Source organism: Lepisosteus oculatus, chromosome 11 (genome assembly GCF_040954835.1).
Source record: "Lepisosteus oculatus isolate fLepOcu1 chromosome 11, fLepOcu1.hap2, whole genome shotgun sequence".
Classification (NCBI taxonomy): Eukaryota; Metazoa; Chordata; class Actinopteri; order Semionotiformes; family Lepisosteidae; genus Lepisosteus; species Lepisosteus oculatus.
Window position 1 is genome coordinate 1,893,454 of NC_090706.1, and position 26,285 is coordinate 1,919,738.

General features: G+C 39.8%; 1 protein-coding gene across 1 annotated transcript in view; it reads right to left on the minus strand.

The window, feature by feature from the left end:
- The window catches only part of csmd2 (CUB and Sushi multiple domains 2), a 265,918-nt gene that overhangs the window by 156,177 nt on the left and 83,456 nt on the right, over nucleotides 1-26,285 (minus strand). Inside the window, exons 4-5 of the mRNA XM_015348750.2 lie at nucleotides 26,085-26,279; nucleotides 21,479-21,686 (exon numbers count right to left, since the gene is read on the minus strand). Coding sequence (XP_015204236.2) covers nucleotides 21,479-21,686; nucleotides 26,085-26,279 — 403 coding nt within the window. The remainder of the gene's footprint in view (nucleotides 1-21,478; nucleotides 21,687-26,084; nucleotides 26,280-26,285) is intronic.

Sequence of the window (26,285 nt, forward strand, 5' to 3'; positions counted from 1 at the left end):
CACACAAGCATTGTCTTGTAGGCTGTAAGTAGTGCACTCTTTACTGGATGGAAAAGATATCTGACTGATTCATTTTTTAATTTTTCTATGCCTCTTTTTTTCTGAAAAAACATAAGAAATCAATAAAACTAAATATTCCATTGATTCTCTGAGACCTCCAATACCCAACTCCCTAATGAAACCCAAAGTCCATTCCCACCTGTATGGATGAACCCTTTTATAATATTGAATTATCTTGGAAAGTACTGTATACACAATACAAGCCTGCTTGGGGGCTTGAATTCATAGGGAACCCTTGGGCATCTAGTCTGGCCCTTTGCAATTTTCATGTGTCACACTCAGTAAACATGTTAGAAAAATCACCCAAAACAGAAATGGAAAAAGCAACAAACACATTTTAATGGTCTTTCTTCAAAAGGTAATTTTGCAAGTTGCACTGCAGCACACCAAGGCTATCAACCTCTCTCTAGAGGTCTTTTCTAATACTGCATGTCAATTATCTTAGATAAAAAAGTGAAGACTGAAGAAATGTAAATAATTCTACACAATTGTTTTACTAATTACTATCTAATATATTTTACTAATTACTATTGACTTCTGTCAGAACCCAAGGGGCTATTTATGGTGTTTAGGCTTTAGAAAAGTGTGTTCTTATGGCAAACCAACGAGAGTTTTTTGTAATCTCCTCTTGATTGATGAGCAAAAAAAAATCAAAATCATGGCAAATGCTCAGGACATCTATGGACCTCGCTCAAGTCTCTGAATTTTCAGAGTTTACTGAACGACAGGTATTTCCACCTATTAGATCAGCATTTTTATAGGTGGTCAGTTTTAAAATATTTTCTTTTGTCAGCGGCCATTTGCAGTGTGCAAGCATATATTGTATGGAGGAACTGGACACAGAATTTCCAAAGGTATGGTATATTTTAAAAGGTATTGATTTTTGTATTCTGGCCAGTGTCTGCTTTTGTATTTTGCTGTAGAATTAATTAATTATTGGTGCTCAATTCAATATTCTTTTGAATAAAGATTGTGTTGCATTGTGGTGTTGTATCTAGTTAGTATAATGTGGTTGTACTGTATCTAGTTATGAAATACACTGCTGTGAAGATTGTTGTCTTGTATCTTATGATATAAAGTGTATGGTGTTGTGTTTAGATGTTTCTGTAAAAAATCTGTGCAGTATGAATAGGAATTATTGCAGCTAACTTTATCTCATTCATTTGTTGTCTTATTTGAAAATATTTTCACTGCTGCGAAAACACACTTAATGTTAATATTTACTGGATATTGGAAATCACTTGCTTCTGAGATCATTTGTGAAACAACAAAAAAATGTTGTTTATGGTAATGGTACAGTACGTTAACTGCAAATTTAGTTAAGGTGGATGTGGTCAAGATGGTGATGAGGTTAAAAAGCTTTTACACTAAGGATCCAGATATGGGCATGTAGGGCCACACTATGTCTACAGTATGCCTGCAGACCTAAAATATTGAACTTTCATTCAATATTGAAAGTTCATAAGGTTTTAAATGTACTTTCACATAGTTACTACTTATGTTCCCTGAATCATGTTTCACTGCTGATTCTCAAGAAGTGCCTTGGGCTTGTCAGTGCCTTTGTGCACTTTGAATTCATTAATATGGTCCCATCGTAGTCTTCTATGATATCCAAGACCAAAAACATTCATTTATTTTGGCCCATCAGAGCAGGACATTTCTTTAAGCCTAGGAATGAATTAGAAGCTCTTCCACGAACTCTGTTCTGGTGGCTATGGGTTGCACTTTAAACCATGAATGAGGACATGCATTTGCAAAGCTGTATTTACTTCACAAGGACTGGAACAGACTGTTAGTGACTGTATCATCGTAACTACCAGCACTGCACTCAATCAAATAGAAAATGCATCACAGCATCCCTTTGGACTCAATTAGCTCCTATTTAACAACAGGAGTCACTGAAATGCCTTAACGAGAAAGCTTTCTTTCTCTATTCCCTTTTCAGTCTACAGTATGTTCTTTTATAAAAAAATAATGTATAGGGAAAATGTCAAAGTAAGGAAGATATTCTACCCAGGACAAAACACCATTAAGCCTGACCCTTCAATTGTTTTAGAAGCTGAAAGCTTGGTTTGGATACCCTTTAAATTTACAGTAGTGTACTGTATGGGGTGAATTTAGTTTGATTGGAGATGGAGCTGTGAATGAAGAAGTAAATATGTATGCTTATGTCTTAAATTTCAAGAATTTGCTTCTCTGATGTACACTTATAGAAGATGTGAGAAATGAGATTCCTCAAATTCAACATTTTCCATGACATGTCAAAGCACTGGCAATGGTTCCCTAGAGACAAAGCCTGGATTCCTCTGATCTCTTTTCCCAATCATGGTCCTGTTCACTGAAAGGAAGGAGATCACAGGATGCTGCGAGCCAGCGTGTCATAGGCAGAACTTGCAGGTCACAAGGGAGACTGATTTCTCTTCTGGTTTCACTTCAAAAGGGCCAGGCTTTGCTTCTCATGCAGTCCTGCGCTTACTGACTCCCCTTCTCTTGCCGCCTTAATAGAATTTCGCTGTCAGGCACAGAATTATTGGGGTTTTTTGCTAACCTTTGAAGTCCCAGCACACAGCTTTCAGCAGCTAATCAGCCTCTTAGGTCAATGGTGTTCATGGAGGGAAAACAGAGAAGTGAGGTGTTGTTTTGTGGAGCCTGACATCACTCATTTTGGTCAACGATTGGTCACTTTGCTAAGAAAGGGGGAAAAAAATCATTTGCACCTGATGGGGTCCTGTTGTTCAGATCCAGGTTTAGTTTTTTTTTTTGTCTTCTGGCTGGATAAGTTTTGGTCCTAGTTTCTGTTTCTCTCACCACCACCCCCATCCTCTCTCTTTCTGCTGTCACCACCTGCTATAATTGCTATAATTGCTTACACTTATATAGCGCTTTTCTGGACACTCCACTCAAAGCACTTTACCGGTAATGGGAACTCCCCTCCACCACCACCAATGTGCAGCCCCACCTGGATGATGCGATGGCAGCCATAGTGCGCCAGAACGCTCACCACACATCAGCTCTCAGTGGGGAAGAGAGCAGAGTAACCTGCTGTTTCAAGAAGTGGTCTTACCTCAGAATATGGATCTTTAGGGCTTTCCTTATAGTACGGTGTGTATAGCAAGCCAGGCAAGAACACAAGGATGGAATCTCACAGAGAGACAAAGCACAGCAAATTTTTAAAAAGAGGAAGGAGAGGTAAAAAGGTGAGGCAAGGGTTGGGAAGAAAAGAGAAAGGTGGTTCATCGAGAGTCTGTGACAAAAAAGAACACTTAGGCCAGGACTGACCCCTCAAGTAGCCAGAGATCAAGCAACACGTTTCTTCACAAATCTGGCAAATGAGCACGGAGAACCGGTGGGGAAGGATTTACCGCCAACTCTCATTCCTGCTAGAAAAAAATCCCTTTTCAGGAAGAAGTATTTTCATCATAGTACAGTAGATGCATTAGGGTGTGTCTGGATTTTTTCAACTCGGTTAAATGCCTCTATTACACAAGTGAATATACTGGGAAATAGGGGATTTTAAAAACTATATCATGAAACAGAAGCATCTGGCAATGAGAAGATGTTTAATCCTTATGTACATTGCTTATGGACTTGGACTTGGTTCATATCCACATTTCTTCACAGAGTCCTGCTAGTCACAGATGAGAGAGTACTCCGATCACCTCTGCTTCAATGTTCAGAGGACACCAGGGCTGAGATGGTGTTTTCTCATTCTCATTGCCCTCAAGCTATGCTTTTCCCAAATCATGATCCTGTGGGGCTGCTCTTTGAGGAGACGTGGTATGTAATTCATTAACTTTAGAAAGTCTAGATGCCCCTCTTCCCAAGAAGAAAAGATGCTGTCTGGATCAGGAGCAGATGGACCAACACTGAGCCTGTTAAGCTTGCTTACTCCACAGCATGAGACTGCAATTTCCCTTCGCTGAACAGTGAACCTGGTTACCTCAAAGACTCCTCATCAGCTACTTAAGAGTTAATGAGCTTTCAAAATATCTTATGTTAGCTTAATATATATAAAAAGACAACCTTGTTTAAATAAAAGATGCATAATGCACTGTCATTTTGAAAAATGAATCTTTTTAAGAAGCAAATGCTTACTATAACTAACCCCAATTTATTATCTATACAAAGCTTCTAGAATGCAAACCTTTGCCTGTTTTATCTCTTGGATCTGAGTTTTATCTTTTGCTGCGTGGTGTTCATCTATGGCCTTAGCTCTCATCACATTTTTAGGATCCTCAATTTACTCAACAGGGGAAGAAACAAGAGTTTTAAATTAGACAGATACACAGGGAGACACGATGGACAGACAGACAGACCACATAGATAAGATAATCTCTTTTTGTGAACTGCTGTTCTAATAAGAACAAATGCTGATCGAATCCTCATTAGTGTTGCATTTAATTACTTGGTTAATTAATTCAATACCCCTCCTCTCTAGCACCCTCACACCCATTGCACACTAGCCATTAATCTGAAATGAAGATCAATACAATAACAAGGCTGGTGCCCCATGGACACATGCCAGCTCACAAGGGTACTGAGAGCCTCTGTGCCCCCTTTCTCTGGAAAAAAACTAACCTGTATTGGACACCCAGTGCGTTTTTTTGTCATGTAAATGAATTGGACAGGATTTTTTTTTTCATTTTACTTTGAATAATGATTTGTAAATGACATAATTGTGTGGTGAATGTGTCTTGTCTTCTTGAAGCTTTGCTTCCCCTCAGAAAGGCAGGTGTCAGGTGACTTACAGACCAGGTGGGTAGCTGTGTCAGCATGCTGTGTCAGCAAGGCTCCACGGCAGAAACGTTGGGTTTTCTTTCTTCTTTTTTTTCAGCATGGAATAAACCTATTACTTGACTTACAGTACAGGTGGATAAAACAAATTCAAGTGAGACATGCGGAGGCGCTACATGTGTGGGAGTAGGTTTCACTAAATCCTTCAACTTCGTGTCCAGGCAAATGAAGGAATCATTCAGCCAACCACGATGACAGCAACGGCTTCATCTCTACACACTGGCACAAGAATGCCCAATACGGGATTTCATACAAATAGATGTTTTTAAAATTCACATTGCAAAGGCACAAAAAACATACCTTTTTTGACTCGGCAGTGATTAATTTTGACAGAGTGCAAAGCTTTGCATGCGTGTGCTTTGAGAGAGAGTTTGTGTGCGCATTATTAATAACAGGCAAGGCCTGCACAACAGTAGGAGTCTGCCTCTCGGAATATCTGTTCCCGTTTGTATACGTCAACTCTAATCCCTCTTCACCGCTGGTCTGCCTAACCTCATCCGTATTACCCTCTTGCAATCAGAGGCATTAATCAAGGCCATTGATCTACTTCCTTCCTTTCCAAGTCTACCCCCCAAATGTCTTATTTTTCTTTTTTTTCTTTTTTTCCCACCTTGACTACAAAGTTAATAATGAGATGATTGCTAGGATAATCTGCACAGAGTGCTGGCGAGATATTGTAACTCACATTTTGATTGTCTCCAGGCAGCTAAGACTCTGTTAATCCCTTTTGCAATTTTGCTTTTTTATCATTTTTGTCCATTTACTTATCACCTCATCTAATTATTAAAAAGAGCCACTGGAGTCTAGGAAGTCTTTGGTGTTCGTTTATAACTGTGGAAAAGGGAGAAAACTCAGAACTATGTACGATACATGTCTTTTATACATCTAGAAGGGAAGAAAGGGGGTTCTAACTCCATATTAGTCTTTTTGGATTCCAAAACTAAACTGGTAAGCCAGATCAGTCCATATCTGTCCTTTCTTATTCAAGATTTCAGAAATAACATCTTTTATGGAAGAGTCTTCTTTATGAAATGTGTAGAGCCTTGAACGCTTGCACAATATTGTGCGTCTCCATGCCAACACTCCTCATGGCAAACGGAAAGAGAACAGTGTAATTTTAGGGTGGCTTATTACACATTATTTAAACCGAGGCCTTTATTATTTTTCCGAGGTTTCCTGCTGCTTCCCTGGAAACGTGTTGGGCAGGACAAGACAAACAAGGGCAAGCCCTGGCAACTCAGACGAACATGACGCACACATGCACAGAGATTTCCTGGAGCTTCTTTCTCCCATCACCCCACCAAATCTGCATGCTAGCTTCCGTGTTCCTCCATGAGCAGATCCCTCTGGCATCATGTCAAATTCACTTTTAATGACGTTATGCTTGGAGGAGGTGCTTTTGGACTCCAGGTAATGACACCCTGAGAATGGCTGACGCCAATAATCTTGACTCAACACTTTACCAAGAATTCTGGAGGGGGTAACATTTTAACTCTGTTAATAACAGAGTTATTAATGATGTTATAAACAGTTATTTTACATCATTGCATACCTAAAACCCAAGGTTATGGTTAGAGGTGTGTTTCAGGCTACTGTCAGGATTAGGGGGTTTGTAACTGGAGCAGAGCTTGGCTGTTTCCCCTTTATTTTGCTCGGTTAGGACTCGCTTAATATATTTAATATGTAAAGCATTTATAAATGCCAGGTTAGAGATGGATTTGTACAAACCACAACATAAAAAGGATAAAATGCCAGGTACAGATTTAGTGTATCTACCTGTTTCTGTACTAGACAGCACATATAATTTAGCTTTATTTATAGTAGTATACCAGAGGAAAAGAGGAGTAAAGTGACCTAAAACACAGCACAAGTACAAAGGAGTATGCTAAAGCCCTCCACAAACCATGACAACACCATGGCAGGTCCCAGGCACTGCATAGTAAAGCATTTTAAAACACTACAATTTTACCATGGTCCTGTTAATGGCAATTACTTGGATGTACTGTATCTGAGATTTGATTCTTTCTTCTTAGCTTGCCACAATGCCCTGAATAATAACTGGGAGAGGAGGGGCCAAGAGGAAACTGCAGATAAATTGCAAGTCAGCCAATAGAGCTTTTCTACATTATTTTTTCCTTTCCTGGGCCACCAAATTAATAACATGTCAATGAAGCTTTTCTGTCACTGCTGGCAGAGGTGCTGACTCGCCAAGAACACGTCTCATCTCGTGGAGAGGCAGCCGCAGAAAGGTGAGCAGCTATTGAACCTCACTCGACAACATGGACGCGTGGCCGCGTTGCTCTGAGCCTGCCTGGGGACGAGAAGCGGGCTAAAGAGACGAGCGGCCTTGCTCCACGCTGATGTCAACCGAAAAATAAATTGTTCGGCTAGTCTCCCAAGGCCCAGGATGATTAGACAAATGGGGGAGATGTCTAGGAAACATAAAACGACAGATTTTACACCAGCTATATCATGGTCAACTGCAGCACATCAATTTCCGCTTCAATTTTCTACAGAGTCCACTTACATATTAAGAAACTTGTAGCTCAGGGGCTTAATATTCTGTAATCTTCAAAATTCAAAGACTCAAAAAATCGTTCAGTGCAGTATATGCATTTTTAAAAATACATTTAGAATGACCATTTTTGTTATACCCACAGTAACATCCAGAGGGGCAGGGCGATTAAAACGAGGAATATCCCCAAATAAATATGGAAAATGGAGACATGGCAGGCCAGTTTAAATGCAATAAATCTACAAGAGGCAGATGCCCCTGGAAAGCTGGAAAAGAGAGGGAGATTAAAGATCTAACACACCTGAAGTAAATGAGCTTCCTCGGGTTTTTAAGGAAGGGAAATCACACCAATGTCTGTCTTTTGGCTTTTCACATGAAAGAGAGCAGAAGGGGGCACAGAAAGGACTAAGAGAGAAAGATCTCTCTGTTTTTTTGGCAAGCTGCTATTTTTAGGGATGGTCTGGAAAAGGTTTTGAAGTGGAACTGGCTAAAGAATGGAATTTAGTTTAAATGAAAACACAGACTGTATTATCCTGGATGTACAGGACACAGAAATGGAAAAGGATCGTTTTTTTCACCATATAGCAAACTCCTCCAACACAGCCTCCTCCAGGCCACTTGTGTGCAGCTTGACTGTAGAAGGAGCCCTCACTGACCACCTCATGTCCACAGTTTTTTTCACAGAGCCTTGACCAACTAATCCCGTCCTGCTGGCAGGTACCCTCACCCAGCTGTGCTCAACTGCCTGGGGATTCCTGGTTGAGCTAGGTGGGAGGCTCTTCTATATATTGTACATTTTTCAAAGTGGTATAAGTCATATACAGTAAGTGGTATAAGAGGCAGAGTATTTCAACACCTTTTGAAGAGTCCATAACAGTCTAGTTTGAAGTTTCCAGTATCCCGCTAGTCAAATCTCATTCTTATCCTTTAAGGAATTTTATAAATTAAGGAATAATATGTTTAAATCAATCTGTTCAAATGGCACATGCTAGAGTACGTTAATTGTTAGAATGTCACAACTATTAGAATATTGAGGTGGAAATAGCTGGGACCAATAAAAAAGACGGCATACTGTATCAATAATCCTTTATACTATACATTACTGTACCTGCGGCTATGCAAACCTCCGGTGACCACACTGAAACCTGTCAAGGATTTTAATTTTTTTATCGTCACAAATGTTGCACGGCCTTAGGGTTTATTATTTAGCCCCAGAAGTCATTAGAATTCCCATTTATACTTTACTGGTACTGATGTTGCCTGCATCTCAACGAAAGATTCCTGTGTTTCAATGAAATGACTAACAAAAAGGGGAGTTAGAACACAACGGCTGATGTACTATTATGCAGTATTGATTGGAGTATGCCTTTTGAGCCTGGAACTCAAAACGAAACTGTATTCAGGTTCCATGCTTACATGTTCACGAACAAACCTTGATATTTGATCATCTGACTCAAACTCTGTCGCCAGTCTGATTTAGTGTTAGACTGAAAACACTCCTTATAGCTTAATGTCTCCAACTCATACTATGCAAATGGTGATATTCCTCGGGCAAAATGAATTAATCATATTAATGTGTGGAAAAAAATTAGATTAGCTAAGGATACGGTGTATGAAGTATAATTGTGCTTTATGAAATGAAACGAGCTGCTAAAGGTTAAAAGGGCTTTCATTACAATTAGTGGTAAAATAGGCTGCTAACCACACAACTAATACAATGTCTAAGGCTGGAGGAAGCTAAATTAGTCACAGTCAGTAATGGGGAGAAGAATGGCTCCAACCTGCAAGAGCTGCGCTCAGAGCTGCCAGCAGGGAGCTGGCAGGAGACGAAGTTAGAGAGCCCTGGCAGGGAAAGAGGAATAGACACAAACCTCTGCTGACTGCACATCCTTCTACATGTGACCTGCAGTCCTTTGCATTCTGCTCAATTGCAAAGCAAACCTTACTGTGACCCACGGTTTCCACATACATCAGCTTGGTGCAAAGGTAAGGGGGAAGAAAGTCACAGGAACTCTGGCTTTCAAACATTAAACTGTCAGAAGGGAACAGGTGTACAGAATGCAAAGTACATGCACACAGCTCATATGCTGTCTTGCTTGACATGAAAATTTCACTGGTACCCAACTACCCCCTCCCCACTAGCAGCCACTGTTTAATGGAGAAATCCTGTCAAATTATACATTTGGAGTTATTAGCAGGGGAATCGCTATTTTCATTAAATGTAAACAGCCTAAGACACGCGATGCAGGAATCTGAAAAGAATCAAGGTGATTAATGGGTGGTTTGTAAAGCAATATTGCTTTATTGAGGATGGTGTAGCAACTAATGACAAAAATTTAAAGTAAAACTGACATCCCAAATCTAAAGTAAAACCTCGTCTGATCTCCTGATTGCATACAATGTAATTAAATGCATGCATTGCTCCTTCCCAGGAATTCTTCAGGTTTAATACTGATCTGATAATCCTAAAATCCGAAAAGTGGAAAAGTATAATTGTGAGCCAGATTCTATCCTATCACAGTGATTCTTCAGCATTTGACATGGGCTAATGAAACAGATTGCTCAGTGTCTCCTCAGTCCTCTGCCATTGGGATTGGAATATTATTTTATTTTTCACACAATATGGAAGTAGGTGTGTATGTGAATGTATATCCAATGACATCTTTCTGCTTTAAATGGGCATCTCTTTTGTTCCTTGGGAACCCAGCTTCCCTATGGAAATGAGCTGTGATCGCTAACTATGTTATCCTGCTAAAACAGAAACGCACAGACTAAATGAAAATCCCCTGGGCAATAACCCTCCGGAACAACCAAGGCTTTCAGCTGACTTTTCTCTTTTGTGTCTGCAAGCTGACTTCTCGCAGTTCTGTCCACAAAGGCAAATCTCCAAGTGAAGAGTTGGCTTAGTCTCTATCACACTCTCCATGCAATGAACAGTATCCCTCACCTCACAACCACTTGCAAATGTAAGAAAATTAATTAAGGTAGAGATTAATCAGGTCCTTAGTCTCTCACTCAAGTCTTTGAAAGTCAAATGGAAATTATTAGAAAAAAAAACAAACGTACAGGCAGCACAGCATTTAGTTTTCTGCATGTTCAGCCAATAATACCCTACCACACTCTGACATTCTCCTCTCTGGGGATTACTTTGGTCATGCCATTCTTACCATGCCTTTCTAAAGATACCAGCAGAAAAAAAAATATGGAAAAACCTTACATGGATTTAAACAAGTCAAATGAGAAAAAAATGCAGAGCAGTAAATACTGTATTTAAGAATGAGATTTAAAATAACACCTTTCATGATATTAAGACCAGCTTCAGTATACACAGCTTAATGTCTTCAGGATCATACACTTAGTGTATTGAGACTCTTTGAGACTGATGATGAACAACACCTCCACAGAGCTGCACTGGAGAAACTAACCAGCTGATATGAGCAGCTCCATGTTTCAAAGACAAGGCTCGTGTTTGCCTTACGTTATTAGTTCCAGAAAATGTTGGATGCTGCAATTGAGGATCTATCATTTGCCTTCACAACACTGGGAAGCCTCTCTCATTGGGCTCATTACAATTGTTAAAAAATAAGACAATACAACCACTTAATTAAAACCCAAAGACAAAGATCCTCTGGGATGTATTTTCATTTAAAATGTAAGCTTTTAATAGGTATAAATTACAGAAAAGAAGGACAGTAATTGACTCATTAGGGCTAAAAGTCTAATCTCTGGCTTCATTTAATTAAGTAGCCTTGCTGTAACTCTAATAAGCAATACTTCTATATTGGAACAACCAACAGCTTGTAATACCAGGTAAGACCTTCAAAACAAGGAACAGGGCCAGACTCCTGCTGAACTGTGCTTAAACTCTAAACATATTGGCTGTCTTCCTCTATACTGTAAAGAGTTCTCTGCCAGAATTTCAGAACACAGCACAACTTCTAAAGCCATCCACTACAGAGGCACCAACGTAGCTGCATGAGTCTTTTAACATGGCCTTAATATAGTAAAAACTTCATTTTGCAGCTTTTTTGCATTTTGTATTAAAAATATTTCCTTTTATCAAAAGAATCCTAAAAACACAGGGAGCAAGGTTATAGAGCTTGCTTGTATATGAACAGATTGGACATCCTATTGTCTTTTTAAAATATTTATGAAGCATCTTTATTTATAAAACATCATCCTGCCAGAATCTAACCTGACCTCACGCGAATTAAAACATTAAAAAATAAATCAGAACCTAAAATCACACCTCGTTTTCCATGGGAAAAAACACAATAAAGCAACTTGATAAAATGATGCATTGCTTACTTAAATTGACGAATCGCAGTATAAAGCCATCACTCATCTGAGCACAGTGCAGACTGACAGCCGACCTGACTGTAAATAGCAGAACAGAGGTGTCCTGCTGCTCTTCCTGTTCTCCAGAATTTTAATGTGTGGTTTTGGACGCTGGAGCTCTGAAATGCTCACTAAAGCCAAGAACACTAAACCACTGCCCTTCCCACCAACTCACAGCGACTGACTCTATCAAAACCTGCTCGCTGCCCCGCGACACACGCATGCACACTCATCTTCTGCATGAGAAAAGCTGCTCACGCCATCTGTTGCAGCTCTTAGTTAAAAAGGATTTCTGTGGCTGTTTTCCCTCTGAAAAAAAAGACATGAATCAAAAGTATGTTTTCTATTTCAGCCTTCGCCTTTTCTGTATACACTAGGACTAACGAGCAATTACCGTTCTTAATACTGTTTACAAATCTTACGCAGCATCTTTTGTACACAGACTATTAAATCAGTCTGTAAAGCAGCATTTGGGGAAGGGAATCTGACAGAAAAAAAAAACTTGGGTGTTTTCAAGGTGGATTGCAGTATATTTTGCTCAAAAGCACTTTTTTTTAATTTACAAATGAAAATAGACTAAGAATCCTACAAATATCACTTGTTGCAAAGGAGGCAGGCACCTCTCAGAACAACTCATACTGACGTGTGTTATCTGAGGGGCAAACAATTTGGAATCTTATGAGCCATTTTCACAATGATTGATGTAGGCATTAGGCTGCTGTTGGATAAACAGCTGAGTTTGTGTAACAATTAAGTACATCGAGAGAATCAAATTGCTTTCTCAACAATATTACTGCGATGACATTTATCCACTTGTCTTGAATCACAGTTTCATTAATAGCACCCTGCCAATAGGGAGGAAATTAAATTAAAACACTGTGAAAGCTTCATCACCATCCCCAAAAGCCTGCATGTAATTCTGATGATGCTTACAGACGTAATTCACACCTTCTGTTCATACTGTATATCAGCTTTTCAAAGACAAAGAAGGAAGGAAGAATAAGAAAGAGAAACAGATGGATTTTATGAAGTAAAAAGACGCTACACAAAGGTCTCATGGTTGCTGCCACACATCTCTTGGGTCCTGGTTTCAATTCCAAATGGGGACACTTTCTGAGCAGATTTTGAACGTTCCAACTGTAGGTTTTCCCTGGGTGCTCTCGCCCCTTTCCAAACATGTGCTGGCTAAGTCTATTCTAGGTCATATGGACAGCCCTATGTGCTTGTGTGTGCCCTCTGGTGTCCCATCTAGGGTGTGGTCTTGCCTGGCACCCTATGTTTAGAGGACAGGCTCTAAATTGCCATGACCCTTACCAGGAATAAGTGGCCATGAGATAATAAATGGATGGATTGGGCAATCTCTTCCATAGTAGTGGGAGAATGGCCCTCTGTGGGCTTCTTCTCTTCGTATTTAATTTTTCTCCATTACTGGTCTGTCAGCTATAGAAAATGCTTTAAAATTGCCCAGTTTGTCACAGGAAGAGAGGAAGACATGCAGGATGAGCAGTGCTAGTGGGATGTATAGTCCTCAGGGAGGAAGAGATCAGGAGAGCAAGGGAAATGGCTAAAGGAGGCAACCAAAATGTCCAGAATGCAAAGGACAGCCCATTTCCCTGTAAAACAACACATATCTAGAAGTTTTGGCCTTGCAGCTAACATACTGTACATTATTTGCTATACAATGTATGAGAAGGAGGACTTTAATTTTATACTGGACATACTGTAACAATAGTCACCCAACGACAGTGGCTAATGGTAACACAGTTCTTTTTGTATTATGGTTTCCTGCCCCTTTCCAAAAACATTTGATGTCAATTAATGCACAGGTTACAGTGACACAAAGGATAATACATAGCTCAAGAGTACATTTGTAAAAGTAGTCAGAATGCATTTTTCCACCCCCAGTCTAAAGTGCTCTCTAGGCTTACCTTTGAACCTGTAAGTCTTGCAGAGGATCTGCTCTGTTTTGCTTTGCTGCTTCTGGTATTTAAGTCAATTTGTTAATGCTCATTAGAGAGTTAACATGGTGCCAAGGGACACACAGGGTAGGAGGTTTATGAGTCCCCAGAGAGTCTTGGACAGATACTGATTCGCATAGAACAGATTGACAGAAGAAAAGATTTAGGCATATTCTGGGTACATTGCACTGATAGCAATGAAAATAATAATAACTGGCATTTTTATCTGGTAACATCTTCAACATCCATATTGATTTAACTTTAACCCAAATTAGCTTTATAGATCATGCAAAAAAATATTTGCCAACCTTGTGTAAAATGTGTACTTAATCTGCAATGCGACGCTGGTCTCCACAGATCACTGCTGATGCCCTTTCTACTTCTGTTCCCTAAGGGGATACATTTTACGGAGGCCTTTTCTTACCACTAAGCGTTCCTTACTCCCCACCTAATTGTAGTACATTATTACTGGGTTTTTATTGAAACAATTTTTCAAAAGAGTTGACCTTTGAAGGGCGCCTGCTTGTTCGGCATCCCTTCCAAACACCATTGACAAATGACACGTTATTTGCGCAAGGTGTGGGTTTGTAGCCACGGGCTTTGCTGCACCCAACCTGAGGCTCAGACGTAAGAGCAGCAAGGTCTGCCACTGGTTTTAAGAGCAACGTTACAGTATGTCACAGGAAACCAAGGGCTCAATGAGTGTTTAAAAAAACAATCTCAGCGTCTCTTTTTCCATTAGCAAAGAATAATTTCAGTGTGTTACATAGCTTTCATGTCAATCTGTCATTGTAAAAAGTGAGCAAGCAAATTGTTCTTTTAAGGACACCTTAATGCCATCATGGTGATTTTCCTCCTGAACAAGACGCCACTGGGATTTGATAACAGTTGTTTGTTTTTTCTGGGAGTGCCTGAATGAAGGAATGTCAAACATTTCAACTAGTTTCATCCCCACAGCTCATGCCATGTATTTTTATTTAGGAAGGTGAAATAGCTGTCTGTGTTTAAATATACAACACAAAAGGTGGAATATGAAGCCTGATAAGTGTCTATGTGTGGTGTGGAACCAAGTGATATTCCAGGGCTAATTAATATTAATTCACATAATTCATAGAACCTGCTTATTCCTAGACTCTTGTTATACAAGACAATTTATTGGCAACTCTCATTCCATAGACTACATCCTGCATGGATTTTCCCTCATAACCTTACAAATGAAAAGACCATAATCCTTAAAGTATTATGATATATTTATATATATATATCAATGAACAAGTAGAGGTTCATTTAAGTGGAATTGTACCCACTCTAACGAGACTCTCTCTCTATGTAGAGTATTTGAATATCTTTGTTGAGTTGGGATTTTGATCCTAGATAATAACTGGCCTAGTGAAAAGAATAGAAAGAAGTGTGAGAAGCACAGAAGTCATATTCAAAAGTAGAAAAACTAAGTTCTGTAAAATAATGAGACAATAACCCATGCTGTCTTTTGTCATTTGATGGCCTGTTGAAAAGCAGTTGTCTTATTTCTTTTTTTCTAGATTTTGCTGCTGTGAAAGAATACGAGAAAAATATAAAAATAAGTATGTCAAGCGTAGGAGGGGAAGCCAGTAAACACAGAAGTTTGGAAAAACCTCTGCGCATTGGCCTATAATCCTTCAGACCAGAGGTGTTCTACTTAATTCCTGTGGGGCCTAGTGTCTTCCGGCTTTTGGTCCAACTTGAGCTGTCAGTTATACAATTAACCTATAGTAGTTATAGTTAGACAGACTTGTACACAGGATTGTTTTAAGGTCTTTTACAGAACATTACTTCTCACAGTTCGCTAAAGTTACAGTCACTTATAAAATGTTTCAGAGCCCAGTTAGAAGTATTACAATTATGTAGTTAATTAAAATATAACGGAATGTCACAGAGTTCTCCAAAAGGAACGAAAACAAGAAGATGCCAGGACCTATGGTAACTGAGCCTGACACCCCTGTTTTAGATATAACACACATTTTATACAGATAATTCTACAAAACCCTCTCTTCTGAATGTCACTGTTAATTCTTTGATTAAGAATGTGAGAGTTCTTTTGTAAGATTGGAGGCAGAATGGGCTCTCCAAAAGGACCAAGCCCACATCTGTACTGCGACCTGTCTCCTCAACCACATCCCATCAAAGTGAACAGCAGGAAGGCAATGAGTGGACATGGCCACCTACAGTACTGTACTAGCTGTAACACAACTTGCAGAGACCACAACCGCTGCCTCCTGTTTTAGTCTGGATCTAGAGAGTTTGAGAGTTCACAGATTTTCACAAAGCAAGCAACTAGAAACAAACATTTAATAGAAATCTTACTCAGAATATCTTCCACCCCCATTTTTACATTACTGATCATGACAGGTTGTCACAAGACTTGAAGTTATGACGACTGACGCTTTGTTGACATTTTAAAAAGTAAGCAAACCACTCTGTCTTTGCCAAAAAAGGCATTTTATTATATAAAAACAAATACAAAAAAAAACTCTCACAACTTTCACTGATATGACCTCTGAATAGCATATGTTTATAAGGCCAAGACAATTCATACTCTACGGATATATGGTCTAACAACAATAACAGTGAAAGTCAATTCACTGCACGGGAATCGGTGCCTGACATTTTAATACAGCGCTAACCCTGGAACAATCACCTCGGAAAAAATGTTATTTAATGCCAATGGGTGTCCTCCCTTTATTCACAGGCATGCTTCTCAATAAATGAGGCCACACATTATAACTGAACGCCGTATTGCCTGCCTCTCGTTGTCTCACAGCACCGTAACGTGATCTTCCCCGTTTTTCTCTGGAAAATAACTACTGCAGAACATAAATGTTGCTGAGGACAAATGACAAATATTCTGTCACTTCAATCGCTTTGCCGTAATCTTTTGAGCAGGGAAAAGCAAGTGGCCCAATTACCTGCTCTCCATCGTACAAGCAGAGTATCAATGTAAATTCTCTTTCCCCCACGCTTGAGCGTTTTATTATATGAAACACTTAAGCTCATGATAGCATCCCATTTGCTTTATGTTGCCTGATGGATGTGAAGCCTTATAACAGCAGAATTAAGCAAATACCTTACCCTTGTACTGAAGTGGGTGTGGGTGCTTGCTTCTGTGTTCAATTTCACATGTCAGGAAGCAGATAAAGTATAGCACTGTGGACAGTACCACCACTCTTCCCAAAAACATGTGTGTTTTCCAAAAAAAGGGGGGCAGCTTCAGGATGTCTTTGATTGCTAGAGGTACAGTAAAACAGCTTCTATCAATTCCATTTCTTGCAGGAGTGATAGACATTCCTCAGCAGCAACTTTGAAATATTACAGTGCACAAACTGCAGAGTTAGCTTTTAAGAACTAAATAGCACAACTGTTAGACATTCATCTACAACAGTGTTGAGAGTAAGGCTGGGAGAGCACCAGCCGGTAGAAACTGATGCATACTATGCATTAAAATAAATGAATGAAGATTTTCATCTTAGGCCATTGGCAACATATTGTCTATTTCAGACTTCTGAGCACTGCCACCATGAAAGTCCTTTTGCATTTGGCTAAAGTTGTAAAAGTTCCACAGTAGATTTCTGCTTGAAAATATGTGCATTTTAATCAAGTAAAAAAAAATATTCACTTGAAAGAACATCCAAAAATCAAGATATCAGAATATAAAATAAATATTCATTTTTGTTTAAATACAGGGATTGGGATTGGGAGAGGAGTGGGGAAGGGAAAAAGTGAAAAGGAGGAAAAGGGATCCCAGCAACAATCAGAATAAGAAAACATCTCTCCAAAGGGCTGCTTACAACATGAAATGATTAAGACACATAATCATACATCCATGAGTAGATACAGTACAGACTGAGCTCTCATAGAGTCACAGTGTTTCTCTCTTACTTTAACAATTTTACTCTAAGAGCTGGTTTGTGGTCACCTGTCAAGAGCTCCTGTTAACTTCATACTTTGATGGCATAGAACACTACAGAGAAGGGATTTTTTCTTTGATGAATGACCTTTTTGTCATCCGATTCCTCTTTTTTACCAGAATTCCTTTGGAGCAGTAAATCAATACATCATGTACTTCAGAGAGAAGGAACATTCTACAAACAAGGCCCCAGGAACCAGAGATATTATTGGACTCCAGTTCACTTGAAGGGTTATCCTTGATGGGGAGAGAAAATTAGATTGCTGTTATGGTCTTGAAACCCACATTTTTTACACTGTAAAAAGGTGAATCAAACAATATTAAAATAAGCCAAAAGAAATATGAACTTTCTACTTTGTATCCTTTGCAGTCACTATGATCCAACTTCAGAAAGTCAAGGTGTTACTCTTTAGAAAATGAACTCAAAATCTACTTGTCCATCTGATAAAAAGAACGATTTTCTGAATTACCCTGGAGTGTGTTCACTAGACATTGCTGTTGCTGATAGAAAATCAGATGGACCGGAAATTAGGATCCATAAGAGAAATATGGATAAATGTAAGGACCGAAACTAGTTTGTATCAATTATTATTATTTTATTAATCATATACAAAAAATGCTTTGCATTGATTTGCAATTCTGTCTCAATGCAGCTCTGGAGGATTCATTTCTTAGCAAGGTTTCTTAACCTTGCAAATGAGAGGAGGCCAACTGGCCCATCTAGATTCATCAGAAAGTACAGTGTTTTCTGTCAGCAGTGCTCCGAGCCCTTATGGTGATTGAACAGACTGTTACTCGGGAATACAAGAGAGGTTGAAGATCAAAACCTATTTGCTCAGAATGTATATTGATCAAGGGGACCATTGAGACCAGTTCAATAGTTGAGTGCTAATTGCTGCATCAGAAGACTTGTGTTTTAATAGGAATAAACGACAGAGCCTTTGAAAGCCATGCTCATGTCTAACGCACCCAGACACGTCAATACTTCTTCTGGTGTCACACACAGCCTAATCAATGTTGGCATGAGGAGAACTCCACAGCTCCAGTTACCCATTCATTATCCTTAATGATGGCAAAGCAGGGGAGCTCTGTTTATCTATTGAGAATGGACGGGAATCGTATCATCCAAATAAGGACCTTCCCTGAGGTTATTACCCACTTTTTTTCTTTCTGTGACCTTGGCTGGGTTCAGGTTCAGCCTTCCAGTCTAAATGCTTTGAACATGCTGGTTATCAATCCACAGAGTCACTGACGCCCCTCCACCACAGGCCAACACCATCAGCTTCCGAAAAATACCCAGTTCCATTTTTCTTCTAGTCTTTCGATAATTGGTTATGCATTATGTTCCTGGTGTGAGCAGCCAGAAATGTTTTTTCCCTTGGACATTGGGATCGGTTAATTGTCCATGAAGATAATAGGAGGAAGATGGGGAAGCGCAAGTTATATTTACAGTCTTTTCAAGTGCACATCAAGGTCAAAATGTCATTATAGTCTTTCCCTAGTCCCCCTCCCTGCTTCCATTATTAATGGTCCTTTTAATTCAGTCCTGTGCTTTGGTGTGAATTCAGACTGGTCTTAGAATTGCTGGAGAAGTAGCCACCCCTGGCAATCGATCAAGCTTAACCCACTCTATCGGGAACCGTGTTCCTCTATAAGGGACGGCTTCATTTCAGGAGTTATTTATTGCACTAAACAAAAGCTCTGAACATTAAATCCAGCCATGCTGTGCATCCCAAAGCTAAGTCTCATTGCTCAATAATACATAGATGTCCAAAGAGCCTATTCAGCAGACAAGAGGTGCAGGCTGCAATTTATATGTCATTAAGTGACCACCGTAATTGGGTTCCCGTGGTGACGCTTAATTCCATTCCTCCTTGATTAGGCCAGGTGATATATGGCAAAACTGTCCGCAGTGCGTCCCTGTCATGTGCAGTATCTAACAGGCTTCAGAGCTGATCCAATTAAGCAGAATGCCTCTTCAATTGCAGGGGCTGATCTCCGCATGCCTTGTAAGCGATATGTTAAGTAACAGGAAGAGCCGCTCAATTAGATTTCTCTCCAGGTCATCAGCAGACACTGCAGGACAGGTTGTCAGCAGGACAGATATGTTCGCTATACTGTACATTCTCTCAACATGGGACTTTTTCTTCCCCTCACAAAGATACCTTGATTAGATCACAAAAACACAGTTCTAAGCCTCACAGAAATGTCCTTCCAATCTTTCTGAAAAAGTCTCTGAATGAATGGGGAATATACAGACTATGTGATATATTGAAGACATTTTGAGCATGTTTTAAACCAAGTTAGATCTAATAAGGAATCTTGCAACATGTTTATTCTCTAGCTTCTCCTAAATTTGTTGAACCCTAGAAAGAGAAGGTGGTATTTCTAGTGAACAAACTAAGGCAACGTCAATGAGTACTGCAGGTAATTGTCACTAATTAATACTGCACGAACCCAACACACTGTTTTTTCTTTTTGTTACTTCTAGAAGAACATTCCACCAGACACGAAATTTTTATCCTCAGTGCCTCAGAGGCAACTACACAGCACTGAAAACAATGCACACCAGACCCCAACACACAGCTTGCTTGCTCCACATCTTTGCAACAGAGGGTAATGAGCCCTAATTATGTAGCATCAGCATGTTAGTTAAAGGAATTGCTGCTTCCACATATGCTGCCTTCTATCAACAAATCAGCCGCAAGAGACACCTACAGAATGTACACAAACTGTGCACTCAAGAGGAAGTGTCTGTGCCTGAGGCAGTGGATCTGGATGCACATAGTGTGTAAGAGTGTACAGAGCAGCCTTGGCATAGAAATGATACCTGTTCTGCACAATACCAAGCACAATACAAAGCAGAAACCCAGTAACATAGAGCCTAATATTATGCATCCAGCAAGCAGGGCCTGGGGCAGGTGCTTATGCACAACAGCAGAATCTGCTCAACAGCTGAGAAAGGGCTTTTTTCTTGACCTCAACAAATCCACTACCTTCAGCAATGCTCAGCTAACTACTTCTTTCTTAAAATAACAAGTTGTGTGGCAAACATTACTTTACTAAGCCTTAAGTGTCCATCAGGGAGATTTGCTCTGAACGGTAAAGCGAATGGTAAGATTTCAAGTATAGATTTCTTTTGTGCTTCACAGGCCATATACAGAAGTCCAGCCAGCAGGAGGGTGTTGGAGATGAATGAACAATTCTCCTGTGATGTTTTATGAGGACACATCTCAGCGTACTGCATACAGTATATACAGTACAGTATATAGAGAGAGCAGTGGTTCTTAACCCTGGTCCTGGAGGAACACTGTGCCTTTTCATTTCAAGCTGAGTTCTAAATCTCCAGTGCTAATTAATGACCTAATTGATCTGTTAAAACTACCACTCCTTAAAGTTACTGTTGCCAACACCTTATTCATACGGAGAAGTACCCAGTCTCTCCTCATTTTGATTGCAGTTATTTCTGACAAAACAGTTCTTACTAGTTGATCAGTTTATGAAGAAAAGACATGCTATAGGTGAGAACAATACTGTCAGACATCATTTTTTTCTTTGGCAAAAGTCCAGTTGGAAACAATGTATAAAATTCCCATACTGTAGTATATGAGGGCAGTTCTGAAACTCAAATTCATAAGGGGTTGATACCATTTACAAATCTCATTGGGCCTTTAAGAGTTGAAAGCGGCTTTACATATACTGCATGCCCCAAATAGAATACAGAAAACAATTAGCCTGTAGCTGGAGTACAAACCAGAAGACACAGTGGTCTTCCTGGACCAGGGCGGGAACCACTGATGTGGAGTGTGTGTATATGTCAGTTAATGTAAAAGCAACAGCTGATCTCCAGGACAGCACCGAGATACTTGCCACTGTGAGGAGCCATCGGTGCCACTGATCTCCAGCACGTCGTAATCATCCTCCAGCTGGAAGTCAGAGAAGACCAAGGCGATGGTGTCCCCAGGCTCAGCCAGCACAGTCCAGGTGCAGTCGGCGTTGTTGTTGTATTCCTGTGGGTAATTGGGGCTGGTGATGACCCCACTCTGACCCCGCAAGGTGCCACCACAGCCATCGTCAGCTGGAAGGGACACACAGGAGGAGACAGCTGTTATAAGCCAGGGGCCAGCCTGTCCTGATCTGAGCCTCTGCTCAAAAGGAGAAGGACGAAAGTGCTCCTTGAGTAATAATGAGCATGAATGAATCAATAATGAATAATGCAATAATGAATCAATGTTCAGTGCACTTTACATGCAATAACATTGCATTATTGAATTTGTTCATAATTAAATGCAAAGGCTCAACTGCAAGAAGATAAATTGGGTGCCTCAGCCCAGATATTATTAATATAGCTTTATTTAACCCAATAGATCAATGATGACCTGTAGAATACGCATGAATACAGTAAGATATTACTATATGCTATTATACACAGCCAATCTCAGCAAAGCACCATGCTCGAGGGTACAACAGTAGTGCTCCATCCAAAATCCTGAACATAAATCACCAGCGTCAGATTTTGGTGATGGGGGGAAAACTAGAATTTTCAGGTCCATTTTTTCACTAAAATAAGTATGAAGTATACAGTATGTAGGAATTGGTTAGCTGATTGTTTGCATTTAATTTTGATTGTAAAAAATGCTCCAAACATTTAGCTCCAAATGCTCCAAACAGTTTAGCAGTTTCCCACATATTGGGCATAAGGCTAAAATTAACAAAGCAACTAGAAACTACAGTACTCTCAGAAGCTCTTAAGAATGATAAAGTTAAATTTAATGTAACATAAATTAACCAAAAGGAAAAAAAAGACACTTCTTCGGAGTATCACATCTGGGTAAGTGATGAAAAGTCTTGAAAACCGAAAGTTATAAAAAGCTCCTGTCTGACCTCATTTTCAACGAACACTGACAAAAAAGTTCCCAAGTCCCAACCAAAAGCTGTAACACAAAGTTACGTTTCGACATTAATTCACTTCAAGGACAGGCTGCTCAGCGCAGGAGAACAACAAAGTGATGAAAAAGGGTGCCGTCCTGACAGTGAGAGGCTGATTAATAAAGTCCTGTCAGTGCGCGCGTCTGGAGGCAGGTCAAGGCTGTGTCTGGGTGTACCAGGCTTTCAGTGACAATCGTCCACAGAAGGCAAAGACTAAAACTGGATCCGTGGGTATTGGGCTTCATCTCTAATCTTCTGTCTTAAAAACCTTTCAGTTCCTGAAATGTTGTTATGAGTGTTACATACTAACATGACTCGGCACATAGAGTGTGCTCCCAAGGATAAAGTGTGTCGTTGAAGTATAGAAGCAGGAAAGCAATCCTAGTGCAGCTGTGCTTTTAAAGTAAACTCGTCTCATCTGTCCAGTCATGTTATGTTCTTAAGTTAAAAAGCAAAACCAATCCTCCGCCTGGCACTGGTTTATATGCGCGTCTGCAGCTCCAGCAACATGGCTGTGCAAAATCATCACTCTTTTTTCAAAATGTACAGCTTCTTCATAGAGAGGTACACAAGGGTAAATAAAGAAAACAAAAGAAGAAATTCAAATATTTATATCTAGGATTTTCTCCCTATTTCCCCCCTGTGTACAGCAGCGCTTAATTCTTGAAAGCCTTTATTTGCACAGCGGCAGTGGCTCTAGACAGGGAGACTGCAGAATGATCATCAACGTTACTTATCGGAAGCAAAAACGCAGTACCTGCCAGTCGGCGGAAGGCTCAAGTGTGATCCCCGAGGTTAACATATTTCAAATATCATCTGAAAAACATCCCTTCACGACAGGAGCATTTGGAGACTGGCATTGAGTAAACAATTGCTGTTGACATTTAGGTATTGCTTCAGGGGTGCACACACTATATGTTGGATATAAAAGGCACCAGTAAGTTAGAGGCCCTGAATGGCTAACATGCTCTATTTAATAAATTCTTTATAAAATAAATGTAACCATTCTTAGAGATGTCTGAAGAACAGCAGCAGGTCAGGCGTACCCATAGGCCATGGCATTTATAAGTGTCTTTAAACATTTGAACAAAAACATACTGTACATGTACATAGATGCATGCATTACGTGAATATTGTTTCTGCAATCACAGGTCATACTATGAAAGTAAAATAATGTATGAACAATGAGAGTTTCACACCACTATATACAGTATACATGTAAATAGAATAATTTTACTAATTATTAAGGGTTCTTAATTATTAATTATTATTATGGAATATGTAGCATTTTACTTACTGTAGCTGTGAGCATACTGTTGTGAAATTCATTGTCATCTGTAGAGTGGTAGTATGACCAGATTTTATACATCTATTTTTCTAAACTTAAGTTTGTCCAGAGGAGAGCTTATTAGAGCACTACAATAAGTTCCTCATGAACCCTTTTTTGACAATTTAAAAAAGATCAGTGGGATGCCATGACTGCTGCAGTCCAAATTCCTTCCTGGCCACCAGGATCTCCGGTTTTGAGGATGCTCTCAAAATGTGCTGTCTGTTGTGTATTGTCCCATTCCTAACAGAGGAAGTCTGCTGACACATTATGTCACAATCTGGACAACTACAGACCTGCAATCCTGTGAACAACACTTAGGCTCAATCTCGGGGGTCAAGCTTATACTACACTACACATCCCTAATACTGTATGTCTACACTAATGCTCATTGAATTCTAAAAGTGATGCATTCAATGAGCTTAGTCCGTAATGATCTACTGCAAAGTTTAAATACTTTTCACTTCAAATGAACCAATTACAATAAATATGGTATATGATTAACTTTTTTGTTTTTTGCAACAAAATCACTCACAGGAAAGCTGGGAGTACATAGATATTTCAAAGAAACCGAGGAGGATGCAGCAGACAAAACTTTCAGGACAGATCTCTGTAATGGGAACCATGGTTAACTTGTCTCCTGTACACCTCCCAGTGAAGTTTCTTTTGTGGATTTTAAAACTTTAAAAGCTCGTCCACCAGCATTAATTGTGTGCTTTGTTTGGCCGCTACTCAAACACTGGAGCTACTGTAGCGCAAGGACCCCTCCTGGCCATAAGACTGACAAAAAGGAAAAAAGGAAACCATTTTTCTGACCATGCCTTCCAAAGCCTAGAAGGGATAAAAAAAGCCAACCATGAAACTGTATAAATTTTGCTTGAATTATTGCTGTTCATGGTCAGATTGTCAAATAGTTTTTACAGTAAAAAAGACAGTGTTGGAGGGAGGATTAGGCTCATAAATCATGACTCTGATTAAAAAGTTTGTGAGAAGTTAATGTCTCCCTATATATGTATTTGTTGCAAATATATTCAGGCATCCATCATCCCAGAAAAAGAAAAAAAGTAATTTTATCTTAAACCAAAGGAAATGCACTTTTAAATTGCATTGGGGAAGAGCGCAGTAAATCAATAGACAGAAACGAGAGAGCAGCTTGCTCTGCAAAAGTAAATTTACTGCTTGCTGTAAACAAAGAGGAGGAACAGGGTCACATCTGCGAAAAATGTGGCCATTAAAAAAAGCTAACAAGACAAAGAGGTGGCACAGTTTTGCAAACACTCAGGGAGTGAGACCTTTTGTTTCTGCGAAAACACTGGACAATGGGAAGGCCCCCCTAAATTTAAGCTTCAGCGTCTAAAGAAAACAATGCAAGCATTATAAAAACATTTACATTCCAGATAATATATATTTTTGTTTTTCCAAAACTGTGCGTGCTCCCAACCTGGACAATAGCAAAGTAACAAATAAAACCCATGAAGAAAGTCCAGACAACACAGAATGTGAAGAAGAGTCTCTGCTCCACTTGTTTGCTATGAAGTGCAGAACAGTCTGATTATAGAAGCAGAGCAGGTGAGAAGGAGAGTCCTTATAGACATCTGGCTTGATCTGCTCTGTCATCTGGGACTGTGGTTTCTGGACCCCAGTAGGCCTTTGGCACAGTTTTACATCTCTGAGAGAAAAGGAACTAAAGAAAGAAACACGATCGTAACAAAGCACTTGGCGTGCATTTGCATGTAGGAGATGAAGTGAATGTGTAGGGAGACAGCTTTCTTTGGCAGTCGGTTTCTTCCTGAGATCTTTACGAGTGTGGGACTGTGAATGCAGAACAGACTCTGGGGTTCTCTCCCCCATGAGCCCCAGGCAAAATGTAACATCTTATTGGCACTTACTGGCACCTTCAAAAAAAAAAAAATTAGAGCAGCAACCAGGCAGGGGATTTGTATTAGAAGCATTTGACTTCTTTTTGATTATATTTACTAATTTTCTAGAGAGCAGCTTGTACTATGTTAACTCTTTAACACTTTTTCTACACTACACTATTACTCGGTTACTAGTAATCTAGTAATTTACTAGATTTCCGCTCTTTGCATTGTTTTGCTCTTGTTTGCAACACTGCTTTTCGACCGTTGTAGTTCTTGTAAGTGTCCTCGGAATAAGCTGTCACACGAACGGATGATGGTCTGGAAGAGTAATGAAACCATCAGATCTCAGCCGTCTTACCCCGACAGTAGGGCAGAGGGAAGTCCCAGGCAGCCGTGCCTGAAGATGTGGCGAGGCAGGAGAGGATGGTGTGTCCCTCCAGGACGTAGCCAGGATTACAGCTATACCGGATCTTGTCTCCAATGTTGAAAGTGGAGCCCTGCTGGATCCCATTCTGCAGGCGTCCCGGATTTCCACAGGTATAGCTGGGTAGAGCTATGG